Source organism: Charadrius vociferus, unplaced genomic scaffold (assembly GCF_000708025.1).
Source record: "Charadrius vociferus isolate BGI_N301 unplaced genomic scaffold, ASM70802v2 scaffold125, whole genome shotgun sequence".
In the NCBI taxonomy this organism is placed as follows: Eukaryota; Metazoa; Chordata; class Aves; order Charadriiformes; family Charadriidae; genus Charadrius; species Charadrius vociferus.
In genome coordinates, this window is record NW_009649036.1 from 1203175 (window position 1) to 1225875 (window position 22701).

Genomic DNA, 22701 nt, shown 5'->3' on the forward strand with positions numbered 1-22701 from the left:
AAAGTGCCGTCATTGTTACAAAGGAGTCTTCACAAAACTTGCTAAGCGGACCACTTCTTACTAAAGACAGGACAATAATAGCGCTGGTGCCTTGGCGAAGCTAATTTACTTTGCTGCTTTTCAGTTTTCCTATCTGAGAAAAATGGGAAGCAACCTATTCTAGATGGTCTTGGGTAAAGAAATAAAATAATCCTGGTGTGGATGTGTCTCTGGTGTGTCCTGATACGATCTCACACAGGACCAATGCTTCGATTCTAGAGGAAGATGCTGAGCTCTTTGCATTAAACTCTTGTACAGGAGAGGGTACCGCAGCACCCCTCAGCATCCCTAGTGCAGAAGCAGAGCTCAGCTTTCTATGACTTTGAACCCCAGCAGTCAGCTTCTGTTGGTTTGTATTTCACTTTTCCCTAAACCTGGGTGGGAAAGTGAGACATTAGAGGCCCCAGAAGACATCAGATAGTATTTTTGTATGACTTTTTGCACTAGCAAAGAACAAGGAATTGCACAAAACTGATCAGTCCTGTGCCAGGCAGAGAGTCAACACTAGCTTTGTATCTGCTGCTATGAAAAGAGTCACTGTTCTGTGGTTCCTCTAATTCACATTCATGAGGATCAGAGAGTAGCTGCAGACTCCAGTCCAGAAGCTGGGGCAGTAAACCAGAGAAATACATAGAGGAAACTGGAATGATGAGGACTAGATTCTTCAGATAATGGCAAAAAATAAACAGGAGAGGATATTCAATGGGAGAGGATTACAATTGCAAAGAACTAATGATAACAACCCCACAATGTGCAGTTGTTATTTTTGGACTTGTAAATTCTGTGAAGACATGGGTATAGACTGATATATAGTCATTATTATCACAATCGTTTTTCTCTTACCTTCTAGCTTAAATATCAAAGTAGAACTGCTGTATGCAAGTGCATACAGACATCATTTAAGGGAGTTTAAGTGATATCAGAGTTTTAACAGTAATTTTCATTCACTTTAACTCCATTTAAATTTAAAAAAAAATCTTCTGGGCTCACATTTATAAGGTTTGCTTCTTGGACAACAAGTATGAGAAACTTTTAAACAAAATGTTATCCTGGTAACGGTGTGAAGAAAAATACTAATCTAAAATGTACAATCATTTCCATATAGAAGGATCCTTAAAAAACTTTTAAAATAGCAGGATTTTAATATCTGCAAGTGGCTAGTCCTCAGTGAGAACACTCTCGACAGTTTTGATTTTTGAAAATTAGAGGTGTCAAAAAGCAGTCTTTATAGCAGTGCCTATTAAATCTAGTAGGATTTTGCTGTTACACTATGTACAAATATCAGCAGCAGTTAACTGCTAACACCTTTCATTCTTCAGGGTGATGCTTAAATGCTGAAAATGAACATTAACACATGCCAGATGGAATTCAGGCTGCCATTAAATGATATGTTCATTTGTGTTCCTTAATATGACACAAACTGTTGCATTAATTAATTTAGTCTTTTCAGTTTGGCCATTTAAAAAGTTGTTAAGCACTTGCTTTTCTCCGATAGCAGATGATGGTTTGGTACCACCAGTAACTTAGTTTTTAGCTTAAGTAATAAGTGAGCACATGGAAGGTTCACTTTCTTCAACAAAAGCAGCATTCTCAAAAATCTCAAGAAAATAGAGGGTAACAACACTGCCCTGCCACAGTGAAAATATAGCCAAGAATTAAGGGAAAGCATCTGAAATACAACAGATTTTGCTTTAAATGTGCCAAATATCAGGAGTGAAAGATAATCTATTGGCCATGAAAATACTGAAATTTTCTAACAAAGAAGAAATTTGTGGCAGAAGTCACTAGACTGGGTTGGCGAACATCTCGGGTTAGAGGACATTTAAATTAAGCCCTTGTGTGTTTTCTTAATTTGGACTTTATTCTCCTGCAATTGCATGGAGGGCTGGAGGCAGGAGAACAGTTTGCCTACGTATGATTTAAGAGTACAAGTCAATAAAATTGAGCACGTTGTAATCAAGCTAGAGCTTGTGTTCCAGTGCAAAACCACCTGCAAGGAAGAATTGGGCAAAGCATTTTCAAAACTACATATGGGTTTATCCTTGCCTCTGTCCTCTTGACTTTTTTATACCTTAAGAACGAAGATAGTTTCTCACATGGAACAGTAAGTGAAGACAGATGACCAGCAGTTTTCCACTGGGGGAAAAAAAATCAAAATATACAGTAAAAAATTGACATCATTATAGATTAGAAGAGAAAAAGGAAAGGCATCTAAGCTTGAAATCTAGATTACATTCTTATTCCAGGTGAGTTCTGAACTCAAGTGAAGTGTATTTTAAACCACTCCAACCCAAACCTATCTGAACCTGTCAATGTGCGCACCCAGCCCAGAAAGCCAACCACATCCTGGGCTGCACCAAAAGCAGCGTGGCCAGCAGGTCGAGGGAGGGGATTCTGCCCCTCTACTCCACTCTCATGAGACCCCACTTGGAATACTACATCCAGCTCTGGGGCCCCCAGCATAAGAAGGACATGGACTTGTTGGAGCAAGTCCAGAGGAGGGCCACAAAGATGATCAGAGGGCTGGAGCACCTCTCCTATGAAGACAGGCTGAGATAGTTGGGGTTGTTCAGCCTGGAGAAGAGAAGGCTCCGGGGAGACCTTATAGCAGCGCTTCAGTACTTAAAGGAGGCCTACAGGAAAGTTGGGGAGGGACTCTTTCTCAGGGAGTGTAGTGACAGGATGAGGGGTATCGGTTTTAAACAGGAAGAGGGTAGATTTAGATTAGAAGTTAGGAAGAAATTTTTACTATGAGGGGGGTGAGACACTGGAACAGGTTCCCCAGAGAAGTTGTGGATGCCCCATCCCTGGAGGTGTTTAAGGCCAGGCTGGATGGGGCTTTTGAGCAACCTGGTCTGGTGAGAGGTGTCCCTGCCCATGGCATGGGGGTTGGAACGAGGTGATCGTCAAGGTCCCTTCCAAACTAAGCCATTCTATAATTCTATGATTCTGAGTGGTGTATTACTCACAAAACTATAGGCAACCCAGTGTGAGAATATTTTTGTTTGTTTAACTTCAAACTCTAAAATACAATGAATTAAATTATGTTTCTATTTTGTCTTGTGATAATGGCTCCAGACATTTTTTAGTGTTTGCTTGGGTTTTTTTCTGGCACAGCTTTGCACAGGTTAACTATAGAGCCTCTCAGGTGGACACCTGTGTGCAATGTCCCACACCAACACCCATTTCTCCTTTTTCTTTTGGCCCTTACCAAAAGACATAGGGCTTCCAGAATCGTGGGGGTGAATTATACTCATGCTTCCTATCCCAATGCATCATGAGTCAGCTCCTTTCACTTTTTCATTTTCAATTGTATTAGGAGGAGACTCTTAGTGCAATGAGATGACCAATGAGATGATGCAGCACCATAACCAGAGGCATTTGGGAGCTTCAGGCAGACTGGAACTACCATTGCTTTGGGGGAGCATTTGGTTGCAGCAGCTTTCAACAGTGCAATGATTTCAGGATGCAGGAAGTCGACAAATGGAATAATGAAGTATAAGGATAGTGAGGAGTGGTTACAAAAACACTGGGATGACAGAGGTCATTGCTTTTCCAGTACGGGGCTGAACTCTGCAGAAATCACTGGAGCAAGAGCCCATCAGCAAGAAAAAACAACAGTACTGTCACCCTCATGACTGAAACCAGCCCAGTGTTGATAAGCAGCAGTGATCTGGGTTGTTTCATAGGGATTTGAATGCTTTTATACATGTATAGTTGTGCTGGGTTGTACAGGTAGAGGTTGATTGATGCATTTATCCAAATGAACATGTTGGGGAACCCAAGGGCTTGTATGAAGCCTGTAACTGCGTTAATTGAAGGGGAGAATTAACAACGGTGTATTCTCCACAGTTTGCAGAACCATGAGGTTGGGCTGCACAGCTCAGCCTTTCTAACAAGTTCGTACACAGGTATTTACTCCTGCATTATGTGCATGATGTTACTTCTTAGGGCCAACATGAGTTTATACAATGTCCTTCTACCTTCTTAACTTTGCAACTGGGGCTGCATTTGCAAAGTCCTTACAAAACTAGTTACTGGAGTTATTAGAGGACATTAACAAACGAACAGCAGAAGACTTTTCTTACTGTTTTCTTCCTTTATACTGACATTTCCTCTTACTGCAGAATGCATTTGTATTTTTTTTAAACTGCTGTTATCCTTGCTAGTGGTGTGGGTTTGAACCTCCAAGTCCAATTTGGATGGTGATCACACTGCGGTGTTTAATTCTGCTTTATGCTTGCATGAACAAAGCCACAAAAAAGCAGCCACCAGGCCAGAGCAGCGCAAGCACGTTACACAGGGCTTCACATGTGGCTGTGCAAGTCCAACCAGGCAGGTCCCCCCAAACTGGCAGTTGTTTCAGATTGGTGGTATTCCCCTTTCCAAAACCCTTTCGCTCAACATGGGTCAGACTGGTTCTTCCACATTTCAGCTAAACCCAGTCTTTTCTTCTTCAGTCAACCAGCCAGATTAGGAACCAGCACTTGCCCCTGCTTTAAAATGACAGAACCCAGAGCTAATGATCCTGCTAGGTCTACTAAAGGAGGGTACATTTAGTCTAAAGATATTTTCAAAGTGATAACATGTATGACATCATTACTGCTTCATATTATCAGTCAGTCACATGGCAGATTTCCCAGCCAGAACTCACATAACCATGGTCTTCTGCTTTCCTGTGCATCCACCTTATTGTGCTTCAAGGAAAACTGACACTTAGGGACATGGTAGAGTCCCCATCACCTGAGGTTTTCAAGATGCAATTGGACAGGATGCTAGATAATCTAACCTAGGCTCCCTTTCCCACAGAAGCTTAGGTCAGATGATCTTTTTAAGTCTCTTCCAACCTGGGCTGTTCTAGGATTCTATGATTTAGTCCATGGTTGTAGTGGCAAGATATTAAAATCGACCCATTTTCTCCTGGGGGATGAAAGTTGTAGAAAAGCTACTGAATAAATGCTGTCTTTGGTGGAATTTCTTTACTTGGACTCAAGTTTTACAGTCTTGGGAGTACCCAAATAAAAGCTGCCATTTGCCCTGCAGCTTTGTTTCTACATTCCTGTATTTCATCTTCATTTTGGACTTGCATTAATATTTACTGAAGGTGGCTGCAGGCTTAGAAGCACTGCAGAGATCTACATAGTCTGAGTGAATTCATGCATCTGCTCATATTTATACATTACGACAGGCCCATAATTGTGAAAGCTGCACCCTTCCCCCCCCCCAGTATTTAAATTGAGAGTTATTATCCAGTTATGGCAACAGCCAGAAGCAGAGAATGTAATGTACCTACAGAGCTTTAAGTGAATAAACTTGCTGTAAAACAGATTAACTCCTGCTTGAAGAAGAGTGAGTGACTTCAATTTAAGATGCTGGACAATGAAATTTTTAAAAAAGGCTGAGTTGGGGCCAAAGCACTGCCGGGGGAAACACAGGGAAAACAATCCCTATTTACAAATCTGAGATGCCCAATCCTAATAGATTTTAACGTGAATATCAATCTATCGCCAAATTTTCCAGTGCCCAAATCAGGTTCTGTAAAATACCAACAGTATTTCAAGATGTTTCAGCCCTTTATTGTCAGAAAAATTCAGTCGTCTTCAGCTAGCCCTTAATACCCATAAGAGGTAGCATATTCCCCTCATTTTGTTGTCCCAGGGAAGTGTGGTTTACATCTGCAATGATGGATCACTCAGCAACAGCATGGACAGACCCAAGACAACCTGTATCGTTGTAACCACAAAACACAAATATAAAAAAAACAACTGAATATTGGTGACTGATACCAGTATACTTCAACACTCAGGATCAAGATACCAAGCCTAAGTGAGACCTGGCTAAAGATTTCTCATATGCTGAGAATATGAACATATCATATATGTTATGATCATACTTTCAATTGAACTTCTGACACACCTAAAACTCAAGCTGAGGATGAGGACCAATGATTCACAACTGGAACCTCTTCAGCTAAGAAAAACCTGAGTGTATCCTCTTGGTACTGTGGAAATTTTGGTGCCACCTCAGTATGAAAGAAAAATCAGTGACAGTTATCTCATATACCAAGGGTACCGATGGCTCTGAAGCAAAATAAATATTTGAGTATTTAAAGAATGAAATTAAATTTGCATACTGCAGTAACCTATTTTGCACCTTCAAATCTATCAATTTTCTTGTTTTTATGCTAGCTTCTCCATTTCCTCCCTCTCCAAGTAGCACGTGGACAGGTGGTATCCCTGTCTGCTCCCTTCTGAGCTCAGTAACTGCTCTTAGTGACACACACCAATTTACAAGCAGGTTGTCACATACTGTAATTTCCTCCTTGTATCCCCTACTCCCCTTCTGCCGCCCCCCAAACTAACCATTTTACAGCTACTAAATAGTTAAATGTAACACTGTCCTTTTTAGAGTTCAAGAGTGCTCAGATCTTTCTAACTACTGGAGATTTATGAGTGGGAATTCCAAAAGCAACTCAAGTGTCATCACTAAGACATGACAAAGAAAAAATTCTGAATGGCCTTTGAAGGCCCTACCTGAAGGAGCTCATTCAGAGCACATTCATTCATATGATAACAGATCAAAGCATTTCATGCTGCTATGAATTTAAAATCACAGATGTCTTCTCACTATGGCAAGCTGTTTTTAAAATGAGACCCATATGAAAGAGTAGTGAAAAGCTGACCAGGTCTACTTCAGTGTTTGAAAGTGTACTTTGTTTCAGAAATCAAAATAACACAAAAATTAGGCATTTAACTGAAAGAAAAAGTATCTTACAAAAATTGTATCTGTCTTAATTCTAGAAATCACAACAGTTATAATAAAATATTAAGACAACTAATACAGTGTTTATTTAGAAGCAGCATAAATCCAAACAACGCATAAAAATCTCAAGTGTTTATTTTTACAGTTTAAGTGCATATTTTCCTTTTATAATTTTGTTCCTTTCCACAGGAACAGACATACAGCAGCCACACAATTTGTTCTTTTCAGAAAGCTTTTACTAGTTTGAAATCTCATCTTTATAATTGGGTAATACAGTAAACTAATTCCAGTGATAAATTTATATAGATTTATATAGACTAGATTTCAAAAGAGTAAACTCAATATGGAAGATGTTAAAATTTTTGAATACTCCCATGAAAGGTGACATAATACACAATTCAACTGAATTAAGACAGGCAACATACACAAGACATTCATAAAAAAAACCCCAAAACAAAACAGTTGTTCAATACAAAATACTCACCTATCTCTAAAGATAAAAGGAAAAAGCTTTATAAGTTAACAGTATGTGCTCTACCTTCTGAATGTTGATAGTGACAGTTATTATAAGGGTATTTCTAAGGTTTAAATATAATCTGTGCTGGCTAAATTACTTCCAGCTCTTTTATAAATTCATGATGGAAGATGGAATCACCTAACATAGCATCCTGAGCACCAGAAGTTAAATTCCCAGTTTAAAATACTTTGTAAGTGAGACTTTCCCCATTTGCTACGAGGATAACCTCTGCAGCTTCTTTGGTTGAGGCCATAATCTCTGAATAGCAACCCCAAACAAAATGGGAAACAGTTCCACTGCTGAGAAAGAAGAGTGTAGTTTGGTCAGAATGTTAAACATGGAACAATTCTATTCTTATGGAAAAAATGTTCTATTTCTAAAGAGATGAATGTGATTTCACAACTGTAATCTTTAATAAGTACCATAGTATTGACAATCTTCATAAATATTAGTTTTGAAATGAAGATGTCCAAAACCCACAAATTTATTATTCTTACTAGAAAAACTGGTGAGTTTTTATTTTAAATTTAGTCTTTTGCTGCAAATATTATGTAGTGGCATCGCTTTTACCAACCCTGTTCTCAGAGAAGTGGAGACAGTATTGGGATACAGAATAGGCAACAAGGCTTACTTCTCTCTTCACCCCCACTCCCCCCCCAAAATACCCATCAACCCTTACGTATTGTAGATTATAGGAAATACCAGAATTCACCCATTTCACCCATGTTATCACTGCCTACATAAAGTTGCAGTGCACTTTATGTCTGGATTGGACAATAGCCACAATGCTCCATCACACTGATTGATGTAGATTAGACTTCTATTTCCAGCTTCTTGTCCTTCCAGATGCTGGGAACTGGAAAGAACATAGATGCCAACCCTTCAGCTCCATGAGGATAAATGAAGAGCTTCACCTCACTCGGCAATGATCTACATCCATTTAAAGAGCGGCAAGAGCATATTGACAAAATCCCTTCCTTGCCCTGACCGATGCCAATTGCCATATGAAGCTTATAGCCTTAAGAAGCTGAGATGGAAAGTCCTTTGGCTCTCTGAAAGTTTCAGATCCCTCTCTTCAAGAGAGTTCAAAGAAAACTTTTCGGAGTCTTTAAGTAAGACTGAACTTAACAGAATCACATGCAGAAAACCTTAAAGCACTTCAACGCCTGGGCCAGAAAAACCACGCCATCCCTGGAAGCACCAAAGCTATGATTATAGAAGAAAAAAGATTTACTGTGTTGTTGTCTAATATAGGTTTTCCAGATATGTGCTTGGAATCTTTTGTTTGGTGGTTGACAACCATGCCAATATTCCGGTCAAAACCTGGGAAAAGATAAAGACTTCATTTTACAAAGTCAACCAAGCTGAAAAGAAACTTAGTAACGCAGTGTATGCAACTTCCTAAATTTAATTTACCATTATTGTGTTACACCTCTAAGAAAAGACACCAACAGAATAAACTAAATCACAGTTAGTTTTATCTGGTAGCTTCAAAGAATGGGTATAAATGCAATACTTTACGTTAGAAGTTACAAGACCTTCTGTCAGGTCTGCTTCTCTCTTTATGTAGTTTCATAGCAAAGAAAGGAATGAAACAAGCTAAATCAGAAGAGGAAAAAAAGCTACTGCAAGAGCCATTCTAAGGCAAAGGTTGTTGTTTTGAACAGAACAGAAAAAACTGATTAGCAATATTTATTTCACTGTCAAGATGTATTTGTTTACAAAGGAAAATTATGGAAATAACATTATTACGTGATCTGACAGAAAATAAGCTCCTTACAGAGGCTGAATTTATCATTTCTATTTACACAGCGGTTTTATACTACCAGCAGCTGGATTTTTTTCCTAGTACTTAAGCTATTTCTTGCTCTACCTCTGTGTTATCAGTACTCTAGCACTGTGCTTCATTCACTGTTACTGTACACACAGTTACCCGATGTTTTGTCCAGCTGCATTATTTTATATGCTGACAAACACATAAAATTCTAGCACGCTTGATTTTAATGGCAATTCACACTATAATGAAGTATAACTGGGTACATGCACTTATTTAGGTGTATTTTATATTAACATTATTTTTGTCTGCAGATTTGAACATCCGCGGATAGCCACAACATGGAAACTTCATTTTGAGCTGCTGCTTTATGACAAAAAAATTTTCAGCACCTCAGACAAAACTTAAAAAAACCCCCACACCACAAACCTGCTTGGCAGGTATACAGCTAGTATTACTGTTACCTTTGAATCATACCTTTAAACCTAGCTTTGGGTAATGCAAAAAAGCTACAGAAAAAAATCAAACTTCAAATCCAGATAGTTTAACTCTTAACACTTGCTATGTTTTAGAAAGTCTTAAGTTTTCTTGAGAGAAAAACTGGGAATAGCTTTGTATAAATATATATCTTAAATCCACGCATAGCATGGATTCAGAGCATAAACAGATAGGATGGATAACTGTAAGTCTTTCCATTAGCTTGGTTATTTACACAATAGGTATGCTTTCAGACTGATAGCATGGGAGAATTTGAATTTAATTCTGCGCATCTATTCCCAGTTTTACTTAATAAAAGTGTGGGCAGGGAAGGACTTTCTCTTAGAAACAGTGGGTATCACGGACTAAAGACACAATTCTTTATTACCACAGATGTATTTATTTATTGTTTTTCAAGATGCTGCAGAGAAATTGGAGTATTTCTTACAAGACCACATTGAGTAGAGCTTGGAAAAATGGGCTAAAGCAAAGAGGGACACAAAACCTAACAGTGTGCATCACATGAGCAGCACTATTGCATCTATATCACAGCATATATACCATAGCATAATGTGTTTCTAGTATACATAATCTAGCAGTGCTTGTGAATTTGTAAAAGAAATTGTGGAACTTGCATACTTGCCCCTGCTACAGCTAGCAACCTAAACTGCTGAGCATAGAAAAATATATGAAGTGAAGAAGAAATAGATGCTGATAAATGCTGGTGTGCATTAGCTAGCTTTACCAAAATATCTTAATGCATCTGCCTCATTAGGTGCATGAAATATTGTCTGAGTGCTTAAGTGTCTCCTCTTTAGTACAGAAATATTATATCTAAAAATTCCTCAAATTATTAAACACTCCATTATATTTTGAACTTTACTGGAGCTACAAAAAATAGAGAATAAAAACTGCTGGAAAGCCAAATACACAGCATCAACAAGAGTTTGCAGTTCTCACTGTGATGGTAGATTTAAAGGACTTGTATCTCTCAGGCAGTTCATCTGCACATTCAGGCCTTGACTTCCAACATGTAAGTATACTGACAACAAAATCTGAAAACTTCAGTTCTCTCTGTAAACCAGCTGTTAAACAGAATAGCGTCAGATATGATATTTAAACAATTTATAAACGTAGGGTAAATTTACAGTTTAGCCTAAAGATTGTCTGCAGTGTTTATTTGCAGACAATGATCCTTAAGGACAATGAGTAAATAAATACTGAAATTGTTTAGAAGCAGCCAGCCAACATAATTTTTAAAAATGGACATGATTTTTAAAGTATTTTCTTTAAAGCCACAGCTAGTTTGTGATAACGTTGACTTACAGGAAACAATACTCTATTACATGGTGAAAAAACAGAATGTAAAATATTGTGCACATTTTCCTGGAGCTCTTCTTATTTAATTCTTAAAGCTGAGACTATTGCTATGTCTTCAGGGTTAGAAACGGAGCTTCTGCAATGACAACGTAATCTGAGTAAATGGCTAAAATTAAGCTGACATTTTCTCTTATAAAATGTTACCATAATTAGATATATAGAAAGGGAGAGGGCAGCAATTGCTTTTCCCAAGGTAATATGTTGGTGATCTCTGGTCCCTCTCAGTCATCAACAAGACAGTAACATAAGATAAATAAATCAAAATGTGGAAAAGGACCAACTGTCCTTGCTCTTGTTTTCATTATCACATCCATCACTTTGGCTCCTTTTGTCCTTTGTGTTGCTAATTCTATATTTTTTCTATTTAAAAATTATGTCCTCAGCCCCTCTTGAAATTCAAGTCAAGTTTTAGGTTACATTAGGAGAGGGGAAAAAAAATATAAAAGAAAAGAGACGAATCTTACCGCTGTATTGCATCGTAGCTCCCAAATATGAATCAACAATTGACCCCAAGAAGCCAGCTGCTGCACCAAACACAATAACGGGCCATTGCGGAGCAGACATTTCCAGATCAGTCACGAAAATGAGCTGTGTTACAAAGTAGGCTACACCTACTGCCATGCCCCCAAGCAAACTTGAAAGCAGGCCCACGAAACTAACTGCTCCGTTAGTACCTAAATGAAACAAACCCAAGCTGATTTACAAACTTTTTCTTAAAGACTTGTATTTGTTTAAATGTTTTATATGAAATCAAAACTGTGTTCATAGCGATCTTCCCCCCCTTATATCAACAAGGCTCTGCTATCACAGCTTTTATTTACAATTCCCATTATGCTGCTGAAAAGCCTAACCTGTCCCATTACAGACTATTACTATAACTTTTCCTATCTCTAAGGCTAGTTATCTAGAAATATTCATTAGCATTAAATTAAATAAAACCAGATAGCACACCTCTCAATGTGACCTCATATTTATCCGCTGGAAGGGGGGGGGGGGGCAGGATAAGAAAAAGAGATTTGCTCCAAAAAATACAGAGCTTGAGACATGCATGTCATTAAAGCAATGCCTCTTTTAGAAGAAGCATACGAAGACATATTGCACCAACACATTTAAAAGAAAGAACAAAATCCACAGAAAAGAAGATGTTTGACAGCTCATTGAATACAAATCTGAAGAACACTTATAAAGAGAAAAAAAAACAAAAACGCCCATGCATTTAAATCTTATCCCAAAAGACCTAAAACTCAGATCAACATGCCAGCAAGACTCAAAAAAGACACGCTGCTTTAAGGTAGCAATGTCATCCACTGTGTAGACAAGGTTTGACACACAGAAGGTTCATTTTACCCACCGCTGGTAAGATATTAAAGGAAATGAGCAATCTGGTTAAGGACCGAATTTTTTGTAATGTCCGTATTGAATATATATATTTTTCTACAGATTAAAATTTTAATGTCTGAAAAATCTGGTTGATAGCTTGTATTCTTTATATTATTGGCAACATAAACACTTTTAATAGTGCCAGAGATTAGAACTAAGAATGATTTTAGCTCCCTGGATGCTATGTCGGTACATCTCACTGACAAGATGCAGCAGAAACCAAATTGAGTATATTCCATTTCAAAGAATGCATTCCTGAAAATTCCTGCTAACATTTTCTAATCCCAGATTTCCGATGTCTGTTTTTCTGGGGCTTTTTTGGCACTTTTCAAGTTGAATGCATCACTCAAAACAGAAACAGATCAGCAAAATATTAAGAACATATAGAACAGATAACACCTTACCTACTGGAACCTTTTCCCAGGTTGTTATCAACCTCGGCTTGCTTTTACTCATAACACTACCAATCTCTGAAGCCCATGTATCACCAGCAGAGCATGCCAAAGCTCCCAAAAGGGATAAGCACATCCATGAGGCTGTGTATTGCTTTGAAAAGTCGATAGGAATTTCACCTGGTCCATTTTCTATCATATATAAGACAGCCAGCTCAGTAGGAACACCTCCGTTACAGAATACTTGCATCCAATTCCTCTGTCCACCTAAAGTGACAAACCCAAAATGTATTTTCAGGCAACAGCATGAAACAAAAGCAAAATACACACACATAAAGTTAAATTTAAAAAGACACACTTTCAAAACAGAAACTAGATAGCAACTTATTAAATAAAACAAGAAGCAAAAGCAAAGGAGTCACTTGCGAATGTTCATAAGGATGGGGGTAGAGGGGAGGCACAACAACAGCGTTCCCTACTCTGGATGTTACATTTCATTTGAGCCTTTGAAAAGAAGAGGAATATGCAGTATTTATTCTCCTCAAGGGATTCGAAAGAATTAAATGTTATGGCTTACCTTCTTTGTATTCTGAATCTATTTGCTTCTTTATATCTTTTTTCCACTTAGTAAGTTTTGAAGAAGTAACAAAAAATACAAACAAAGAAGTGAAGAAACTGTAGTTTGCAACTGTAAGGATAAATCCAACCACCAATCCTATGAAGAAAAAAAAAAAGTATATAAAGTTCCTTCATGTAACAATCCCTGCTTTGCAAAGCAGTTAAGTATTTTGAATCTCTTGAATATGAAGAGTATCTTCATGATTAACCCAAGACAATCATGCAATAAGAGAATTACTGAAGTGCCTAATACCTGTATGGGAATTCCACTGGAAAAAAAAAAAAATCAGTTATCTTTATCATTTTCTCTTAAATTTTATTGCTAAATTGCTAATTTTATTGCTACTGCTAAAGTGTATGATTTTTAAGACCTTCTCTTGCCACAAATCAGTAATACTGTGCAAAAATAAAAGACAGAACAATAACAAAAAAAGCCAAAGGATATATAATTGAAATTTAAGTACTCTGCCTGAAGAATATGATTATTTGTATAAGATGCATATATACAGCTGTGGCTGTGTCTCTATCAGCAAGTTTATCTTCAGTTTAGGAATCAAATCCTTCCCCCAAGGTCTCTAAGATAACCTGGACAACATTGCTTCATATCTTAACAGATGGTACTTCTCCCTTCTGTTCTTAATTTTCTTTTTCTGTTTCTGATTTTTATGTCATCTTTTTCTTTCTGTAATTTTCTTAAGTATTTGAGGTCCTGGATGTACTGCTTTTTTATCTCCTTCTTCACAGAGGAGGTCTATTCTCACGGCCCACCATGAGATTACAATTCTTTGCGACTGAAAGAAAATTGGCTGCACTTACAGCAAAGGCCAATATAAGCTGGCTAGCAGAGCTGTTAAGAGGTAAAAACATAGCAGCAGAGAAAATATGTGTGTTTTTTTTAAATTTAGACAATGCTCCCCTTAACACACAGACAGAACAAGATTTGCAAAATGAGTGACATGGGAGGAAAGGATTTCAGGTTCTGTTTCTTTCCATTGCCATCAATTCAGACAATGTCATAGGACAAGTGTGAGTCACCCAGAAATCTCACATCAGATTTCAACAAACACTACTGAACACTACATTGGGGTTTTTCTCATAAGGTCAAGAAATGCTTTGTTGAAATGGCCATTTACCTGAAGTGCAGATTTAATTTTCTTCTTATTTTTGGGAGGCCAAAAAATGCTCTTATCACAGAAAGGAGAACCGCATTACCTTTACTGGTTTCCTACCAGGCAGGTAGGCTGCTGACATGGCTCAGTTTTATTGTATTTCTTCACCACTGCCTCTGTCTTTTCTTTATCTCTATGTGAATCAATCTATATGTTAAACTAAAACATGCGATTTAGCTGCATGCTGAAGTTTAAAAGAATCTTCTAGATTTATATAAATCTGATTACAAAATTAATCGAATTACAAAGAGCAGCAAAAATTGGCTATTCAAACAGGCATGAGAAAAAAACCCAGTATGAATTCAAGGTATATATGCTTACATTTATACTTTTATTATAATAGAACTAGGTAGTAAAGTCTTAAAAGAGTATTACGTGCAATAAAAAGGATCTTAATTCAGTTTACTAATTGTTTAGCTTAATAGTCTCAGAAAAAACATACCTCCCAATGCACCACTGTGATCAAGACTCTTCTTCTTAAAACCCTGTGTAGCAATCATTAGTGGAATCAAGATTGAAAAAAGCCAACGCCATGGAGAAATGGGTTGTAAAGTACCTGATAAATCAAATAAAAAGGTTACAAACGATCCTTATAAGCCTTTTTAATGCCTTTATATTTGAAAAGTCATAATCTTCTAGTATATATTTAAAATCTGATCTTAATAGGGATTAAAACTTTTTACGCTTCAGAAGAAAAATATTCTTATGAATGGAAGACCAAAATATCTGCAATTATCTACTCAGTTTTTCTATTCAGCTTTCACAGATCAAACACATTACATGAGCTAAAATCAGCTACCAAAAAATAGCGAATGTGACAAGAAATAAACATGGTGATATTTTCCATTCTAAAGGAGTTTATAAAGTCTGAAAATGATCATACAAAATGTTAAAACCATCTGAAACCTGATTTGGATAGAACAAATAAGTTCAGATTTTAGAAAAAAAAAACCAACCCAAACATACAGCCAAAGTAAGTTATGTAGAATTCAGTTTAAAATATGACTAAAATTAAAACTAAAATTCCAGTTAACAAAACATTAGCAGTCCTCATGTAAAGAGACTGCAAAGCAACCTTCAGTAAAAAAAAATAGTGCAAGAGCTTCCCTCATAGGTCAAATCATGACTAATTCTCTGTAACTATAGGAACAAATCTGAATTTTTTATTATTATGGTGATGACTTTTTTTTTTTAAATGAAGTTTCAGAAAAGATGGCAACAATAAAGGGAATGAACAACACCATCTATGGTCTCTAATGCTTTTTAGCACTGCAGTAGAAAGAAAATTAGTACAATATATTGGAAGCTTTACTTTGTTTTTTCAAGTCGCCCCAAATACCAGTGTTTTTAAGAAAAGTCATTCTTGTTTATCAAAAGCTTTAGCTTGCTAGCCCTAGCTCTTGGCTATGAGCAGCAAGCAATTTTTTTCATCCCTTTTTAAATAATCTATGTATTCTGAATTATTCCTAGGATGTGCCTAATACTGTCACTTCGTTGTCTATTCCATCAATTAGAATTGTACACTAAGTTAACAGAGGGACTGCTGCTACTTGGCTGACAGAAGACTTAAGAAGTAGTTTCATGTCTACGTGGAGAGAAGACATCAGCACGCATGTAAGCCAGCTAACAGCTGTGTTTCTATAGCTTTAGTATTACTACCATATCCTTTTTACTCTAGTCTGGAAAACTTACATATTCTATAATATATTTGAGTGCTTAGTCGAGCTACAGTGATACTTGTTATCATCTAATAAAAGTAGCAGGAAGTCCTGCAGTTCATATATGTATGTATTTTATACACTGATTCTGTCTTTCTGCTCATCTGCGAACAAATCATCAGTTTAATCACAACATCACTGATAATGTACACTGATAGAAGAAAAGGAAGTTTAGATGCTTGGCCACCTTTTACAGTTGAAAAAAAAAAAAAAAATCACTCTTGTTGAACCAAAATGTTCTGATTGTTTCCACACTACACTTGGTTGAAAATATAAGAACTTCCAAACTGGATCAAGCCAAACATCTGTCTGACTCAGAATCCCATCTGGCAGAGGCGAGCTGCACAAGCACAAGGAAAGGGTATAAGGAACAGATAATGACCGATCTTCCCTGTTTTACTGGGAACTTTCATGTTGGCATTCCTAAAATCTCCCATATATTTGCCCAATCCATTTTTGTATTTTATTTTCGTCTCCAACCACCCACAGAACTGAACTCTAGTTTTAGATGCACTGAAAAAAGCCTTTCAAAAAGCTGAACAAAGATCCTGCTGCCTCAAGTTTCATTGGACATCTGCTAAATTTTATAACCAAGTGAATAATTATTTCCTATTCACATTCTTCCTGCCATTCATGACCTATACAAATGTCCCCTTTCTATGCTAAAATAGCTTTACCTGTTTAAGTCCTTTTCAAACGGATGGTGTTACCTGCTCAGATCATCCTTGCTGCCTTCAGTGTTCCTTTCTCATTCTGCTGTGGGCATTCTGAAACGGGACAACTGCAAGCGCACTCAGTACTCACCGCAGAGAAAGACGCTGTGATTTTACAACTATGATTTTACAACATCTATCAATCTATTGATTTTTTGATGGAGTAAAAGGCCTTTCACTTCCAAAAAAGATGAGAATATATTAAGTAACCTGGATGGCGTAATTCCCCTCCCCCAATTACCTACCCTACGTATTGAACCAAGCTACTGACCTCTTCAGTCATGCAGTATATTAACTATAGACAGCTGTGGTGTAAAACATATATTTGCCCTGCTGCTCTCTGTTCTTCTCATCATCTTTTCTTGCATTACTACCTGATTACCTCTATCCATGGTAACCCAGCTCTTGGGTCCCTCTCTCCACCACGGGAGCATATCTCCTCAACACGCAGAATTTACATCCCTCAGGACCTGAGAACACATCCACCAGCTTTACAATGGATGTTCTTATGACTTTATCAACCCTACACTTTTACCAAAAGGGCTAGTCCTAGAAATATTCAAAGGAAACATGGAACACTTTAAAAATTAAGCTTATTTCAGCAAGCCATTCTGTTCCCCAAACCACAATTTTTAATAAAGAACAATATACACTATAGATTTTGTATTTAAGGAAAGGTAGCTAGGTGACATACAAATCTGGTGTTGTATAGTCTGATTTCCACCTGAATATTTATCCTGAAGCAAGCCTGAAGTTATCTAATGGAGTTCTCCTTGTCCTGTCTATTTCTACAGAAAATTTGGCTTAGATGACAATCAAAGGTGATTTAGATTTCTTATTCTTTGCTTTGCATGCGTGCATGCACAGCCTCTGACTGCACACTTTGGCCCAGAGTGTTGCAGAGACTTACTGAAAACCAAGTTGCATCCAACAATTTCATGTCTTGTAATACATATTTAGTCTCAGGAATGTTTTCTTCTCTGAGGATTCTCCGGACTAATCCTTTTCTACTTCTATGTTCCACCATCCTCCCTGTTATTTTTTTCTCAATTTTATCAAGAACAGTGCAATCAAACAGATTTAGTGACAGGAGAATTTCCTTTTGCTTGCACAACATGTTAGCATGAGAAATTTTCTTTATGGCATGGTATATTCAGCATAGACTGAAGGCAGATATGTAAGCTAGGACATAATCTTCTTCTATGAGTTAATGTGCCCCACATAGTGGGGGAATCCTTTCCACTGATTTTTGTTCTCTGTCAGCAGCTACAAAAGAATTGCCACATTACTCAAGTCCTGCCTTGTGATTTCACACGAATATGGATTTTAGGTTTACATATTTGCTAAGCCAGCAGTACATGCGAATTTAGGGATGGTGTCTTGGTTTAGGCTGAACTGGCCACTGGGGACATGGGGCATCCCAGACGGGACCAACACATGCTCCCCCCCACCTCTCTTCAAAGAGAGAAGCAGAGGAGAGAAAAAGAGACTTATGAGTTTAGAAGGAACCAACTACTTTAATGAAATATTAAAAATAAAATAAAATAAAAAGAAAATAATGAAATATATGCAAAACCATATCAAGCTCCCAGGACGACAATCACGTCACTGGCTGGCACTGGGGCAGTCCCAGACTGGACTTAGTGATGGACGGGAACTGGATTCTGGATCTGGATTCAGGATCGGGATCAAAGGTGGACAAACAGACAGCATCCTCCTAAAACGTCAGCCACTGAAGAAAGAGGACTGACCCTTTGATCCCTCAGCTTTTATACTGAGCATGGGGCAGATGGGATGGAATACCCTGTTGGTCAGGTTTGGGTCACCTGTCCTGTCCGCTCCTCCCCGCAGGTGGGACCCCTCTACGCTTTTCTACTTCCGACCCTCCAACGGGGCAACTAACGAAGTTAGCTGCCTTGGGTGTTACAGCAGTAAGTTTAAGCAAGAGCCTCTCTCCATACCACGCCTGGGCATCAGCTATAAACATTGGTCTTATCACTCTGACAGTGAACAGTGTCTGCACAATGTGCTGTTAATTTCAGTAGTTGGAGAGGCCCAGCTAAGAAGTAAAGTTACTGAACAAAATTGGTCCTGTTTTACCTCAAACCAGGACAGGTGGCAAAAGTAAGAAGACAGCTCTCGGCTTCCTCTTTGTTTACTGGTTAACTTTGTTTAATCAAACTGAGCTTCCTGTGGTACAGCTATTCAAATATTTGATTGTAGCTTACTGGTTCTCTCACAGAGCTAACAATAGCAATATATTGCATGGTTTAAATCTATCAATTCCTTGCTTTAAATAAAAACAATTCTACTTAATAAAAGCTTCTGTATTTGGAAAGTATACTGCTTTTTGGGAACTGAAGAGAAATAAGTCATTTCAGGTGTAGTATTAACATATATGCAAAAATAGGTTACCCGTTATCCTCCTTGTTCCACAGAAAATAAACCCAATTCAGAACATTTTGAAGTATTAAACTGGAAATTAGTCAAATCCAAAACTTTTTACAAGAAAGGATTGCTTTTAATGATATTATTCTACTTTTATGAACGAAACTGAATACAAAAAAAATCAAGCTATTTTCTCATCAAAGTATCCACAGTGCCTTCTAAAAAGCTTTTTCTTGAGTTTCCAGTTTTTTCCCTTTGCGTAGTCATTCACGTCACTATGACCTGAATTTAAACAAGCTTGAATAACAGGAAAAACACTCAGCTGTCATAAGTCCACACCATTCCATAAAGCACTAGAGTCCATAGCAACTTACTTCTAAGGAGACAATTTATTATCAATGTCCTAAACATATTTGTTTCCTTCTAAAATTCCAGAACACTTACTAAAATAAAAACAGTTAATAAAGGAGCTGTTATTGTCCAGTTAAAAGGTGTATTATTACCTGACTCAATAAATTACTGCCTTAGCAGTAAGATTCTTACAACCTTTATGCTCTATCACCTCATTTCGACTTTAAATTGGAAGACAAAAATTTCACAAAAGATGCCAAAATTACATCTTAAAGGATACTGAAACTTAATAGTCTGAGAAGAAATTGTTCTTTCATACTATAGTTTAAAAGTCTTCCATCTTGGCAGTCACAGAGACAAGAAAGCTATTGATTATAACCTGTACTACACTACTTCCTCTGACAGAATTTCACTACCAGAAAAATGACAAGGAAGCCAGTCAACTAGGTGAAAGCGGTGTGATTGCTTTCTGAAAGATCAGCCCTTTCAATCATTTTGAACTTAATGTAAGGATCTCAAAAATATATTTTAAGCCAATGACTATCTCAGCAAAACTTCAAGTGGTATTTTTTGTTTAAAAGACCCACAAACCTTTGAAAAGCAAAGCTAATGGTTAATGTCGCCTTTGAGCTAACCCTCCCGCCCAATCCATGAGAAGTTATCACATCTGCTATACAAATATAAGACATTGTAAATCTAGCATTAAAGTGAGTCTCAATCTCACAGAAGAAAGACCACTCACAAGCACAGCAGTGTCTCTTGCTGGAAAGCTAAACATCATGGTTTTCAACACGAACTTTTGTGTCAGCAGTACCTAGAGCTTTGCAGATATATAGGCTCCCTGGTGCAAAGCAGGACAAACGTATTTCACAGTAAAACACTTGCCATTGCAAGCACAAAGATTCACAGGACAAAAACTTCTCTTCTGTGTACTGAAAAGCCCCAATGCTGCAGGAGGCGCGCAGGGGTCTGGCACCCAAGTGTTGACTCAAAACCTCAAAAGAAAAGCATCACCAGCTGTGTATGAAGAGATCTCCAGTGCTGTAGTCTGGTATTGCTAATCACAAACAGAATTTTCATCTTTCTAAGGTCACTTTTAAACTCATCTTTTTTTATTTTCTTGGGGGGAAAAGAAAGAGAAAGTATTGGTACTAAATTACTACTAAATGTAAGTAGTTAAGACTAAGATAGAACACATTCATTGGTTTACTATGGATTCTTTAACACTTCCATTTTATCAACATTTTGGTCAGTGTTTGGTGCTTAAGCACTACTACAATCCATAAACTGTAAATTAATAAAGGTAAATTTGTGGTATTTTTATATTTATGGTTAAGGACTGAATTTCATCACTTTTACAGGTTGAAATTATTTAATTTTTCTCTCCACTTCATTAAACCCACTCTATTATACACTTCATTCACCTCTTCAAGCCAAGGTCTTTCTATAGTCTCAGGCAAACAGATAATAGAAGTTGTATGTCCTTCTTGTTCCACAATCATTCTCTACAAAAATGAAGATTTGTCTGCAATCTCCTCCTTTGTATCAGTCCCTAATCCTGATTCAGCTGATACCAGGCCTCTCCACTCTACACTGTCAATTCTAAATCATGTTAGATAGCAAGGACTGGAATACCCTAATTAGAAGCAAAACTCAGAGAGCTATACTTGTAGAGAGCAGACATGCACAAACAAAAGTATGTTTAAATCCAACTTGGCTATCTCTAAATGACACCAACAAAATGTGGTTGTGAAGCCTGCTTCTGCATACCTTTCTATGTGTCTGGCATCTCACTGCAAACCAAATTAGTAGTGTCCAGACAATACAGATTTAATGCTGTACCAAGACTAATACAACCTAAAGCACTGAAAAACACTGATCAGAGACATCAAATTCTCACTGCGAAAGTCAGCTTACACTGGTGGGATATTTATTCTAGCTCCTTCTGGATCCAAGGTGACACTAGGCACTTGGGGGTGTTCATAATGCATCCCTAGGCACTTGCAGCAACAGCAACATTCCAGTGAGACTGGAACTCTTCCTGCATGAAACTGGCTGAGGTCTTAAGGACAGATCTTTACCTGTCCTGGGAAAGCTGTTAAACTCTTATAGGCTTGAACTGACACTAAAGGCAGTACTGCTGCTTTTGCTTTTTGCTTTTTACTGCTGCTGTAAAAGTGGTCCTAGAACTGAAATGACAGACCACAGAAAGTACCAGCATCCCTGCAACTACACACAACTAACCCACAGCCTGCCCAAGTTGCGTGAACAGAACACAGCTGAGTGTGTACCCCCATGTCAGAGATGCCATGCATACATTTGTCTCTTCTTGTACCATTTCCTGTTTCCCTCCACCTTGACTAGGGAATTCCTCTCACATGCTCCGTTCAAAGACTGCACGTGCATTCCTAAAACAGTTTTGAAGGCTGGCGCACTCCTCCCACACTGTCACAGCTTCCCCTGACAGCGGAAGACCTCTATCACCTCGCTCTTTCTTTTCACTTTTTCATGTTTATGCTATTTGCTTTCTTTTAGGGAGATAAACCACAAAGGGTAACAACATTTTAAATTCAACGGGATGTCCAGCCAGAGCAGCAAAGAAGGATAAAGCAGCTGTTAACACCTTCTCAACCATCATCAGCTACTGTCAGGGCTGAGGTTTTCAGCTCTACTGATGCTGAAGGGGCTGTGCATGCCCCTCTTCCAGTCCTGCATCTCCACCAGCCTGCAGGGGCTGGAGGGGAGGGGGGAGGTGGCAGGCTGAGCCAGCCTCTCCCCAGCCCCCGGTCTTTGGACTCACCGTAGTACGTACTTGCCGTCATGGACACGATCCAGAAGACCAGTGAAATACAAATGAGCAAGTTCAGGACGATAATATTCGCCATCATCTTGAGGGATTCTTTGAAGAAATCCTCCTGGTGATAGGACATAGGGAGCCAGAGGGAGAACACCTGGCGGGGAAGCACAAGGAGCAGCGTATCAGCCATACCTCTACCTCTACCTCTACCTCTACCTCTACCTCT

General features: G+C 38.0%; 1 protein-coding gene across 1 annotated transcript; it reads right to left on the minus strand.

The window, feature by feature from the left end:
* Window positions 1–8263: 8263 nt before the first annotated feature.
* TMEM19 (transmembrane protein 19) lies at window positions 8264–22632 on the minus strand. The gene is made up of 6 exons (XM_009887779.1): window positions 22479–22632; window positions 14951–15064; window positions 13299–13436; window positions 12734–12988; window positions 11414–11623; window positions 8264–8641 (listed from the first exon to the last, which is right to left on the minus strand). The coding sequence occupies exons 1-6, from the start codon at window positions 22606–22608 to the stop codon at window positions 8478–8480; spliced, it is 1011 nt and encodes a 336-aa protein (XP_009886081.1). The 5' UTR covers window positions 22609–22632; the 3' UTR covers window positions 8264–8477.
* Between the last annotated feature and the right edge of the window lie 69 nt (window positions 22633–22701).

Excerpts from the sequence above, each read along its gene's own strand:
- TMEM19 (XM_009887779.1), bottom strand. The coding sequence starts at position 22,608 with ATGTCCTATCACCAGGAGGATTTCTTCAAAGAATCCCTCAAGATGATG. Across the intron at positions 13,437-14,950 it reads TCACAGTGGTGCATTGGGAG|GATTGGTGGTTGGATTTATC; the intron begins GTATGTTTTTTC and ends TTTTCTTCATAG. Across the intron at positions 12,989-13,298 it reads AGATTCAGAATACAAAGAAG|GTGGACAGAGGAATTGGATG; the intron begins GTAAGCCATAAC and ends TTGTCACTTTAG.